General features: G+C 40.6%; 1 protein-coding gene across 1 annotated transcript; it reads right to left on the reverse strand.

Moving 5' to 3' along the window:
- Positions 1 to 8,394: 8,394 nt before the first annotated feature.
- Positions 8,395 to 12,859, reverse strand: rsl1d1 (ribosomal L1 domain containing 1). Its single transcript, XM_028567832.1, has 9 exons — positions 12,754 to 12,859; positions 12,278 to 12,417; positions 12,014 to 12,152; positions 11,093 to 11,241; positions 10,070 to 10,171; positions 9,574 to 9,667; positions 9,303 to 9,431; positions 9,032 to 9,202; positions 8,395 to 8,900 (listed from the first exon to the last, which is right to left on the reverse strand). Exons 1-9 carry the CDS (start codon positions 12,790 to 12,792, stop codon positions 8,760 to 8,762), a joined length of 1,104 nt encoding a protein of 367 aa, XP_028423633.1. The 5' UTR covers positions 12,793 to 12,859; the 3' UTR covers positions 8,395 to 8,759.
- Positions 12,860 to 12,963: the final 104 nt, after the last annotated feature.

Consider the following 12,963-nt stretch of genomic DNA (forward strand, 5'->3'; position numbering starts at 1 on the left):
AAACGGACTGACTGAGCAGCGTTAACGATCACATGACAAAACACACAGCTGTCATATGACAGGAGAGTCCTAGTGGGAGTTGTAGTCTTTTTGTAAGTGTTGTGGAACTACAAAAGTTAACTTTCAGAATTTTACATGCAAATATGATTTTAAAAAGCATGCTTGTATATTTTCTGGGATTTGTGCAGATAGGGTGAAGCAACATTGACACATCTTCATTTTGTTTGAAAAAAATATATATATATATATATATATATATATATATATATATATATATATATATATATATATATATATATATATATATATATATATATCATAAGCCTTAATCTGTGTGTGTGTGTGTGTGTGTGTGTGTGTGTGTGTGTGTGTGTGTGTGTGTGTGTGTGTGTGTGTGTGTGTGTGTGTGTTCGTTCTGAAATGCACTTCAAATTAGCCCTTTTCTCTTGATTATCTTTTGATATTTGGTTTACTTGCAGCTAATTGAATTGATGTCAAAATCATAGTTTTATGGGTATTCTGTGTTGAGATGGTGCAACATTAAGAATCTCTGCTTTAATGGACGTCCCACAACTGTACATCCAATTACATCATCTTTTCTAAGTCCTTGTCAAAGAATTTTCCATCACATATCAGTTCCTTTCTGGGAAATTATAAGAAACCATTGGACCCCAAAAAAAGTTTTTAAGTTGTCACTCATCTGTAATATACATCACTATCTAATGTATAGAGCGGAACACAAAGATACAGAAGAATTTTGATCAATACATCGTAGTATTTAAGGTGACATTTAAGATGCTAACTATTCTGATAACATATTTTCTCACCAAATGAAGGTTGGGCGTCGCAGCAGAAGCATCATGTGTCCCACCCATAGACTGTTAGAGTCAATGGCCCCACCACCATTTCACAGACTAGAACGGAATGATGTCACAACTAGACAAAAGCAGGAAAAGCAACAGAAATTGTTGTAGTGTTGAAAAATAAATATGTAGCCTACTCAAAAAAGCAGCTGATGTTATCTTGCTTTAAGCCATTTCAATGTTAATTAAAAATTATTTGAAAGCCTTTTAAATGCATATTACTGATCATTTATAGTTCATCTAAGGAAGTGCAACACAACCCGCTGATCAGTTCTGATCTGATTAGACTCAGTTATCTTTTGCAAGACAATAAATGAGATAAACAGCACCAAGGGGCATATAAATCAATGAATGCGTTACCCATTCAGAGCTTGTTTTGAAATGGCTGGAGCAATGGATGTAAATGTGTCAACACAGGAGGGGGCAGCAGTTGGTACAGGGGACGTAACCAGTAGGAACAGCAGGAACAGCCTGATAGGCAGATGATGATGATTTTCATCGCAATTAGCACACAGTACCATTATGTGAATGTTTAAAGTGCTCATATTATGCTCATTTTCAGGTTCATAATTGTATTTTGGAGGTTGTACCAGAATAGGTTTACATAGTTTAATTTTCAGAAAACACCATATTTTTGTTGTACTGCACATTGCTGCAGCTCCTATTTTCACCCTGTGTGTTGAGCTCTCTGTTTTAGCTACAGAGTGAGACATCTCACTTCTGTTCCATCTTTGTTGGGAGTCACACATGTGCAGTAGCTAGGTAAGGACTACTACCCAGTCAGAAGCAGAGTATGAGGGCGTGCTACGCTAGCAGCTAGGCGAGCATTATAACGTGTGTTAAACCTATAAAGTGCATAAAAAAGATATATAAAACAATAAAGGAAAGGGGAAAAGCTAAAACGTATAATGTGAGCACTTTAAGCAAATATTATCAGTACCTTTGCTGAATGAAACCCACAAACACAGCTCTGTGTTCCTCCAGAGATATCTGCCCTCTGTGCTGGAGCGCTCAAACAAGATGTCAAACAAGGCAAATCCAACTGAAGAACCAAATTCATATGCATTAGGGCAGAAAGTATGTAAAGGTATGTTATAACTTGCCTGTTCCCAGCTTCAGAGGGTCAAATTCCTGTGGCAGCAAACCTTAGCCTGCACTGAAAGAACCCATTTTTCTATATTATTGTTTCACCAGGTGCATTATTTTATGATGATAATGTTGGATTTGCAGGTTTAAAGCATTAAAAGAAAACGAACATGCCAAAGGATAACAGAAATTACTGTTACTGACCTGTTATGTAAACATGTAATGTGATAAAAAAAAATACATTTCAATATATTCAGAATATCTGCTTTGCGAATGTTTTATGAGGAAGAAAATGCCCTTCAGGGAGTGTATCGTTGAGGTCTTACGCATGTGAACATTATCTGCTTGCTTGTCACTACACCGTCTCAACTACAGTCTGTATTGTGTATTCACTAAATGGTCTTTCTATCCAAATGAGCGTTCCAAACCGATGACGTTGGCCATGCTTTGGGAGCTTCTAGCTCAGCCTCTTATTTTGTTATATCAGTATCCAGATGACATTTGCTACCGAAAACAGCTACAAATGACAGATTGGCTTAGACCCTGATCGGCAGAGGGCAGACTGTGATATTATGTCATAAATGTAAGAGCATACAAACACTTTAGACCTGTGCACTCCTGACCTCTTGTGGCTGAAATGGGCCTAACATTACATCACATCCAAATAAAGGTTTGTGCAGCATGGGAGAATTATTACAGTTTTTTTTCCAATTGCTAACACACTAAAATGACATGCATAGCACAATTATTTAAACTTGACACACAGAGTGCAAAACCTCTTCTCAAGTCTCCAAAAGTCTAAACACATTTTCTGCTTTACACACATTTTGCAATTCAAAATGGCACTTTTTAAATGCACTGAACACGGTTCTCTGCATAACACACAACAATCTGACATAAAGTAACATGTTTGCCATTTCAAAATACTGCCATTCAAAATGACACTACATGAGCTGATTGGCCAATACCTACATGGGCCACCTGGCCAAACACCTCAGTGGTTAATTGTTACCACTTCAATCAGGAAGTAAGCACTATGAAAAGACCACAGGTGAGCACCTTTTTATTTTTCCAACATTTCTGCATTTTTCTGCAATTTTTTTTTCTTCAGTTTACTGTTTTTTGTGAGCATATTTTTGTTTCGTCCAATGTAAATATATCTGCTGTGCATATGCTGCACTGACTTGTTTGGTGAAAAATAAAAACAAATAAAAATGTTTCGACAGTATGTGTGTGTATCTGCAAATATTTCTGTGCATGTGAACAATCTGAAGAATTTTCTACAATTTGAACTATTTTAGTATTATGGCAAAGCATACTAAAGATGAGAGTGCTTTTCATCATGCCCAACAGTGTGTAGTTGGTTAGATGAAAATCTGGTAATATGAATGAAGTGTGTGTGCCATTTGGTGCAAAAGTTAGATTTTGATAATGCTATATGTAGTTTTGGTTGCAGTGCTTCTTTTTGTAGGATATATATGAGGCATTTTGAAGTTTGGGTGTGTGGTTTTGTGAATTGTGTTAAGTATTTTGATAAAAACCGGCCTCGTTTGCAAAATTGTGTTTTAGCAATTGGAAAAAAAACTGTATATTCCAAAAAAACAACAATAAGAACAAGACTTCACTGCATTACGACAAAGGGTGTTAGTCTGTGAAATAACTGTGCTAATGAGCTAAAAAAAATACTATTCAGAAACAAAATATTGAATGCCTATGAGCTGGACCAGCGCGTTTTGTTGTGTTGGTTATTTCTTGTTTGTTGACTGTTCAATGGATTTTTGGTTCATCTGTTCAGATTATTTTGTTCTTTTTTTTGTCCAAAAGGGTTGATTTGTTCAAGCCGACCAAGTTGAACATGGACACCGGCTAATTGAATTTCTGTGAACTATGAGTAATGTATAAAAAACATAAAGAGGGGGTAGGACCAGAACGGTTATTAACTTCTCCCTACCCCCTTTTATTCCAATGTTTTTATTGGGTTTTGAATTGGAAACACTTATAAAACAATTAACAAGTCCCCAAACAGCAACACCAACATATACAATAATAAAATGACAATAACACAAAATGAAACATTAATACCAGAAACATTATTTTTAAAAAATCAAACATTGCCAAAAGTGTGGTGGGGGGAGCAGGGAATTCGGACCCAAATGCAGAGAGCAGGCAGGCAGGCTGGAGAACGTTTGAAGAGGAGGATTTATTAATGAAACACAAACAAACCAAGGGAGTCCTGTTAACTGCAGCAGGCAAAAACCGATTCCAAAAACAAAAGGTATCAAAAAACCAAGGGAATCCAAAAACAGGAATAACTGGGAGCGCTGACACTGGGGGACACAAAACACACAAAGGAACAAACACCAGACATGGGCAAGCACACAAGACGATCTGACAAGAGACAAAGGGAACACAGAGGCTAAATACATGAGGTGACAGGCAAATCATAAACAGGTGAGACAACAGGTGAAGCACATCAGGGCGGGGCAGGACAATCACAAAGGAGGGAAAACACAGGAAGTAGAACTAGACAAGACAGAAAACAGACTATCAAAATAAAAGAGAAAATGGGAACAACTAACAGAAGACATGGAATCTACTAAATACAGAAACTTAACACTAAACACAAGGGAGAGCAGAGAACACAGGAAGACACAGGGAACATAAATCCACAGTCCAGAATAAAGCAAACAGGATAATACAGAAAACTAGAAAGAAAACAAAATAGCAAGCAAAAATACCGAAACCATAACACAAAAGACCTTTACCTTCATTTGAACTCTTTGTTTTATATTCTAAAGGATGAGGTTGCTGATATTGTATATATTTTTACTAGTGTGACGAAATCTCATTAAATACCAAAACCAACAATGCATAAGTCTGTCTCTCAATACTTCAATACAGCTGTGCACTGTAGTGAGTAACATTACTCAAGCAACAGTGAACAAGACACTATTTTCAGAGTCCGATTATTACACATTTATTGCATTAGTGAGTATTTCCGACAGCAGGGCGGCTTTTGTGAGACTGAATCACATTTTATGTATTTATTTCAGGAGGACACTTGCCTTTCAATCAACCTCTGGGGGGGCCGGGATCAGACTCAGGTGGATTTGTAATCACTTTGACGATTCACTGGCTTTTGATCTAGTGCCTTTAACAGGTTAAATTTCCATTTGTCCAATCCTTTGGTTTATAACAAATACATTCAAAACTAATGACTAATTTCCATCATCCTCAGCTGTACTTTTGTGTCCCTGGATCCTCCTGTGAGCTCAGAAAAAGCCTCTGTTCCTGCAAATCACATAAAAACCAGCAAAACAATCCAGTTTGGGTTAAAGCCACTGATTTATGGTTTAAGGGTAATCAGATGACCTGAGAATCTTCACAGTCCGCTGAAATCTGTACTCGGATCACTTTGGTCATTTCTAATCTAAGGTTTGTGTGTGTGTGTGTGTGTGTGTGTGTGTGTGTGTGTGTGTGTGTCAGCTTTATTAGAGGATCACAAACAGCGTAATTATTTACTATACAGAAGCAGAGCAACATTATGTATTATAGGAGCTAAATGGCTGTTTTCTCACTGAGGAACTCACAAGAGGAACTCTGTGCCTCTCTTGGAGCTGGAGAAGTATACCTTCAAGCAAAAAAGATTGTGACATCACAAACATTATGAAAGCCAATCACGGTCCAATTTGCAAATAGATATTCAAATACACAATCACCATGTGAGACTTTGAACCTCCAGGGACTTTTCAGTGCAGTTGGAGACATTTTTATATATAGTATATCTGTACAGGTGAGATTATGAAGTTTCAATTTACCAGTATTCACAAAATAAATAAATATTCTTGTCACATACTACCCAAATAAAAGTCAGCCTCATCATTAACTTATTATACCCTTTATTTTTCTATTTACAGTCACCACATGCTCAACCAAACATGACTCATAACAAAATTGTGGCCGATGAGAATGCTGAGATTTCTAAATCAGGGCCATTTGCAACACTGTGTTATAGTGGGCAAAGTTGACATCTTATCAGCTAAGATAAGAACATGTGGATGTTATCCAGACAAGACTTCAAAATGCTGTCTAATCATTACTGGTGCATGGGAGCAAAGCAAACAGAAAAAAAAAGAAAAAAAAATCCATTTTAACCTGACGAGCAAAGGAAACAAATATAAAGATCCAGGTTCAGTGACAGTTGTTTTTTTTTGTACAGTCTGATGGGTTAGCTCATATTGACAAAGTCTCTCTCACTAACCCTTGAGGCGAGGAGGCGATGGTGCGGTCATAGATAGTGGAGAGCGACACCTCTGTGCCGGTGTTTGAAGCTGTGCTGCTGCCTGCGGGGCCTTCTCTGACGGGCCTGCTGCTCTTCTTTCTGAAAGAGTTCCTGATCGTGCTGGAGAGGCGCTCGGACGCGCGCCTCACCGCCCGGCTCAGCCCACGGTTCTTCTTGATCAGGCCCACGTCGTCCTCCAGCTCCTCGGGTGGCACCTCGATGTTCCCCGAGTACCAGAACACCCACCAGATCAGGCTTAGGAAGATGACGATGGCCCCCGCGTAGATGAACAAATCGTGGAGAACGATCCCTCCGAACACCCCCACCATCATGATGAAGACACCCACTATGTCGTGGGCCACCGCGAACCAGAAGGAGCACTTGCAGCGGCCGACTCCTCCATACCTGGTCTCCGTGACAAGGTACGGCTCCACCTGTACAGATGTTGACATGGTGGCGGTGGGGATCCTCCGGAGCAAGTTGCCAGAGTTAATCCAGATGTGGATCTGCAGGACAGTGAAGTGTAACCCTCATTCGCTCACATATACACACACACACACGAAACAACCTGCAGTGGTCAAAGTGCAATGTACGCAAGCGGTTATCAGCCAGAACCACGGCTGCTTTATGACTGGAGGACGATTCAAAAGAAACTGTTGCATCGTTGTTGACAAAATAAATAAATAAATAGTTCCCACTTTCACATTTACAGAGTCCCTTCGATTAAAGCACCCCCCTGGCAGCACCGCCTGCGCCTCTGCTTCTCTTTCAGTACGGGGATCCACACCAGCCCCATCACCACAAACATCAGCCCGACGGACAGGCAGGCCGAGGCCACCGACCGGCACGCTTCGGTCACCCCCAGCGACTGGAGCAGGAAGAGGAGTCCGCCTGCAGCACACATCAGGGATCCCATCACCATCACGATGACGGGTTTGTGGAGGTGGGCCCAGCCTGCAGGGCCTGAGTCAGGGTATGGACACAGGCTTTGACTCCCAGAGTCTTCTGGGAATGAAGTTTCTCCAATTGCTTCCATGGTTGTATATAATGGAAACACCAGCCACAGCTCCTCTACGAGCTTGTCCCCGTCTGCTCAGCCAGTACCGGATGAAATCAACGCAGCCACCCCCTCAGAGTCATATGAAGGAGCTATATCCTCCCTATGATGAACACGAGATTGTGTGCATGATGCATCTCTTACTCTCCTCCTGCCCAGTAACCTGTGAGCACTGTAATTCCAGATGGCCCACCACGCCCACACAGCACAGGAAGGGCTTGGATGAATAGACAGACCCAGCCCACCTGCTGACAACGATAACGTGACCATCTTGTTGCATTATACCTCCGAATAAATACACTGTCTGTAGAAATGAAGGGAAATTCATTTATCAATGTCTCAGATCATTATGTATTATTAAGATGCAAAGCCCCATCGATGCGCCCACGTAGCATTATTGCATGCGAGTTGCAGGCAGCAGCTGTACAAGCCATGATCTCAGTAACAATAGGCATGTCATCGGATACAGCTGGCAGTTCTATGCACAGCGTTGATGGCTCAATTCACCATGAACTAACAGGGCGCAAGGCTAATGCACTTCAGATGTTAAAGCCCACAAAAGGTGTGTATACACAGTTCATGTTAACAAGTGTATGAAAGCATGTAGTATTCTTTATAACCTAATAGGGATGGTCTTAAAATGAAGCGCTGCTGACTTGAAACTTAAAAAAACTTAAAGCTAAAGAAGTCGTAAGAGTCATTCTGCAGTCATGAGTTGACTCCTATTTAGAGAAATGCATTCTAGGAGGATCTATTACAGACTGGGTGTTACTCTTACTTTGCTTGAATCACTGATAATTAAATATATCTGTATTATTTCCTCCATGCTGACAGCTAACTACTCTAATAGAAGGGGAAGTCAAAAAGAGCAAATGATAAAAAAGGTGTAAGAAAAGTAATACTTTTTTTTTTGTCAAGTCAACAATACCCAAATGTAAATGTGTGTGTCCCATTCAATAATTAGTAGCCCAAATAGTTCATAAATCCCCACTTTTTACTCTACATGAATAACCACTGGCCAGGCCATCAGAAGCATTTTATAGGTTTTTTTTTTTTTTTTCCACAGTCACATTTTGACAAGGCAGGAAAAACGCACGTCTAATTAATAGTATTAATGGCTGCACTTTATTTAAGCTTTACTAGTTTGAGGGCCATGTCACTGTGTATGATGGCTCACCGACATGGCTTATCAATACAATGAAACAAAAAAAATAAAAAAGCTATAGTTACTATTAGTTCCACCTGTGGTTTTCCTGCGATGATAAAACTGTCTCCTGTTACAAAGGCCTGTTGTTACAAAGAATTCAGGGAACACAAGAAAGCCATGGATAGTTTCAGATAAGTTTATAATCTGCTTTATCCAAGGAAAAAAAAAGACAAAACAGAATGAATATATTGACAATCTGGTCCTGTGTACTGTGTAAAAATGTCCATGTTGAGAGGGCAATGTGCAAAGATGCTCTACTGAGAATCATTTCACTTTAGGCACTTTTCTTTTTACTTTAGAGTCAGTCTTGCCGGCCTTCTTGGTCATTTTGTTTGGCGATTTTCTTCCTTTCTTGGCTGCAGCAGGTTTGGGTGCCTTCTCCAGCTGCTTCTTTTTGGATGGTTTCTACAAAGAAAGAAAAAAAGAAAAGCAATGAGGGTCTGCAGTCCACTTAATGATGACACAACACTGCCCGAGACAGTTGACATATTTAAATGACCAAGTATTTAAATCTAGGAGCTGGGAGTAGCACTGACCTCCAGTTTAGGCTTTTTGCTAGGTGTACTTATGGGAACCAGCTGTGGGATTTCTTCCTCCTTCACGTGTTTCTCCTCTTCCTCCTTCACGTGTGTCTCCTCTCCAGCAGCATCGGTTTGCTTTACGTCCCCTGTCTTGTTCTTCTTTGCCTGCTTTTTGGCTGCAGCTCCCTGAAAATCCCAAAAACACGCGAGGTGGTCGTTTTACACGTCGTTTCTATAAATCTAGCTCGGACACGAGACAAACGTGTGAAGGCAAACTCGTTCTCACCTCTTTCTTGGACGCCTGAGCAGGTTTCCCTGCCTCCAGCACGCCGAGGTGGTTCAGGTCTGAGGTGTAGATGGGCAGGGACACCGACGTCTGACTCTTTATGTGGATGAGCTTCATCACGGGTCCTTTCTGTCAACAGCAATGCAAATATGAAAAGGTATTACAGAGCTTGGGGCTGGCCAAAAGTTAAAAATGTATGCACAAGCCCCGGAAGCAACAAAGAACAATGCTGATGAAAACACGAGACGCTTCCCTGGGCAGCTAGACTCACCGTGCGGAGTTTGGCCGCCACTGTTTGGACAGCGGCCTCGATGTTGTCGGTCACCTCATCCGCGGTCATTCCGGCGTGGGCAACACGGGCCATGCTACAATACACATCCATCATATAAGTGAATGTAGGGTTACTATGTGAAACTCTAATGTGACACTGTAAACAGCACCAATACAAGTAGTCACAATGCAGGATTTTTTTTTTTTGAATATCCTGTCTACATTCCATGTTGTGTATCAAAGGTGTAGAGACAGGCTCCACAGAAAGAGGGGGTCCATCTGGATTAACATTGAATCTCTTTGGCACCGGCAATTCCCCTTAATCTAAACACTTCCCAGAATTGACACGGGGTTGCTAAGACGTGCGCTTAAATTTGACGAGACATAAAACATTCCGTGAAACTAAAAAAAACACAACAGGGTTCCCTGAAGCTAAAATAAAAAGGTTAGTTACACAGAGAGCTGTGTTAGGCAGTTCATAAGGAACACCGTCTCACCAGCAGCAGCCCTTGTTGGTGACCTTCAAGCTGGTGCCCTGGATGACTCTCTGGATGTCTCTGGCCAGATGTTTGCTCTGCAGGTTCACAGACAGCGGCTCTCTGGTAAAGACAGAAACGGGGGTAAAAACACATCTACAAAAAAACTCATTGCTTGGTACTAAATGTGTAAAATATATATGTATTTTTTTTTTTTATAAAAAAAAAGGTCCCATGGCATGAAAATTTCACTTTGAGGTTTTTTAATATGAGTTCCCCCAGCCTGCCTACGGTCCACCAGTAGCTAGAAATGGCGATAGGTGTAAACCGAGCCCTGGGTATCCTGCTCTGCCTTTGAGAAAATGAAAGCTCAGATGGGCCGATCTGGAATCTTCTCCTTATGAGGTCATAAGGAGCAAGGTTACCTCCCCTTTCTCTGCTTTGCCCGCCCAGAGAATTTGGCCCACCCATGAGAGAGAGAGAGAGACATCATGGCTTTCAAACGAGCAAAGTGGCAGTTGGTCAAGGCCACACCCCCACCCTCCACCTTGCCCCCCCCCCCTCTCCTCCTCAACAGCTACAGACACAGAAATGGTACATCCTAAGGAAAGCTCATTGTGGGACTGACTCTAGTGGCTGTAATTCTGCACCAAATTTCGGGAAAGAGACTTCAGATACAGTATTAGGGGACCACTAAGGTCTATATAAAAGCATCCAAAGAGCACCATGTCATGGGACCTTTAACATTAATTAACATTATATGGGTAGTTTATTTGCTCCATTTTGCTGATTTAAGGGCAACTTTCTTCTTACTTTATTTTGTTCTACGTGTTTAATTAAACGCGGCATTCTGTTTTCATAATCAATTTCTTACATCGTTCTCAGACAGCGCCTCACAGAGGAGAGCGGTCCCTCTGACATGAATATGACAATAGGATCAAAAGCTACTCTTAAAAATGAGATCAACACCTAATGTTGGCCGTGTATTGAAGAGATTAGGAATTGAAGGTACAACTCTGACAACACAAAGAATAAAGGGCTTACTTTTTCCTCTGGTAGAAATGTTTTCCGAGGTGGGATGGCAGCAGGCGGCGGATGCGGTCGTCGGAGAGGAACAAGTCACAGTTGCTGAGCAGACGGCGCTTGGCTTCATACGGTTTGTACTCCGTCCTCAGGGCCTTGTACGGGATGATCTGCTCCGGATACGGGGACATTGCCATCAATACGAGGTCTAAATGTTTCCCAAAAACCTGGTAAAACGCTAGTGGCGTTGTAAAATTTAGGATTAACCAGCCACTGGCTAGTCAACCAACTTCGCTACAATATGAATACTAGGGGTGTGCAAAATAAATAGTTTCATATTTGAATCGCAATTTAAGCTCTACAGATTCAAAAATCGATTATATATATATATATATATATATATATATATATATATATATATATATATATATATATATATATATATATATATTTTAAATTGTATGTCTATTGCAATCACATGATATATACTTTATTGACCCCCAAGGGGAAATTCAACATCCCAGTAGCTTACACCCAACATATATCATAACAGGATGTTAAAATAACAAATCCACATGAATAATATGGTCAATAAAAGATACTGAATAAAAATTCAAGATTAATGTACTAAGGAAGGGATGGATGGATATAGATATATATATATATATATATATATATATATATATATATATATATATATATATAGATTTAATAGTTACGTTTTTGAATTGAAAATCAATATTGAATTGAATCATGAGCCTAAAAATCGGGATCAAATCGTGACATTTTCTGAATCGTATACCCCTAATGTATACTTTTTTTTTTTTTTTTTTTTTTCATACTCCACTGTGCATTTATCCACACTGAGCAATGTGTTTGTCTGCAGCTGGTCTTGCAAGAATGACCAGATAAATAGCTGCTCAATGACTCAGGTAGATATACCTCAGTGATGTTTTTCACTCCCTTCTCCTCCAGCAGCTTCCTATAGAACCTCTGGGTCTGCTCAGAGGTCATGTTGGGCTCATCTTTGGTGAAGAGGCAAATGTCGTCTGTGTCAGATCGCTGGCCATGGGGCAAGGGACTGAGGGCGGAATGAGACGTCACGTCAATATCAACTAAGTCAGGTAGACGAGAGTCAATATATGCTACAGAAGAACAACAGGTCAGGCAGGAAGGCTGCTTTACGTTCCTGTCTGGTGGACTCACATGCGGATGGACTGTGCCACTTTGGGAATCTTCCAGAGGGTGAAGAGCATGCTGATCTGTTGAGTCTCGTCCAGGAACAGGGAGTCACTGGTCGACTTGGTTTTCAGGAAAGCCTGCAAAGCCTGGACGGCCTTTTTGACCTAGCAGATACATTAACGCCGTTGTCACAAAAGACTTTGTAAACCCACCGACAAACTTTCTTCCAGAGTTCTAGGGATTCCGACTTGTTGCTGTGCCACTGTGAATTACCTTCGTTGCTAAACCCATAGACATAAATACATAATATATACATAGTAGTGTAGTATCTATGCTAAACCAGCAAGCAAACACGCTAACGTCAGCTGATACGTGCTAGCTTATAGCTGCTGTCGATTTACAACAATGTAATTTATCACAGTCATGTTTGCGTTTAATAACCGAAATTATATTTATGAGTTTAAATGTATTTCAGCAATAAAAGCATTTTTTTTCTTTACCTGTGCCCGGTCCAACACAACTCCTGCTCCATCGGCCATGCTGTCTGCTTCACGTGTGGGAACTGTAGACACGCATGCGCAATTGGTATACTCTACGTCACATAATACAAAAAAACTTTATTTGTACGAAAACTCTGAACACCCAGGGAAGTAAATAAGGTTGGCTCATAGATATACTGCATGTACGAGGATGTCTCCTGGTTGTTTTAA

Source organism: Perca flavescens, chromosome 21, assembly GCF_004354835.1.
Source record: "Perca flavescens isolate YP-PL-M2 chromosome 21, PFLA_1.0, whole genome shotgun sequence".
Classification (NCBI taxonomy): Eukaryota; Metazoa; Chordata; class Actinopteri; order Perciformes; family Percidae; genus Perca; species Perca flavescens.

Excerpts from the sequence above, each read along its gene's own strand:
- rsl1d1 (XM_028567832.1), bottom strand. The coding sequence starts at position 12,792 with ATGGCCGATGGAGCAGGAGTTGTGTTGGACCGGGCACAG. Across the intron at positions 12,153-12,277 it reads GTGGCACAGTCCATCCGCAT|TCCCTTGCCCCATGGCCAGC; the intron begins GTGAGTCCACCA and ends TTCCGCCCTCAG. Across the intron at positions 8,901-9,031 it reads GCAAAAAGCCTAAACTGGAG|AAACCATCCAAAAAGAAGCA; the intron begins GTCAGTGCTACT and ends CTTTCTTTGTAG.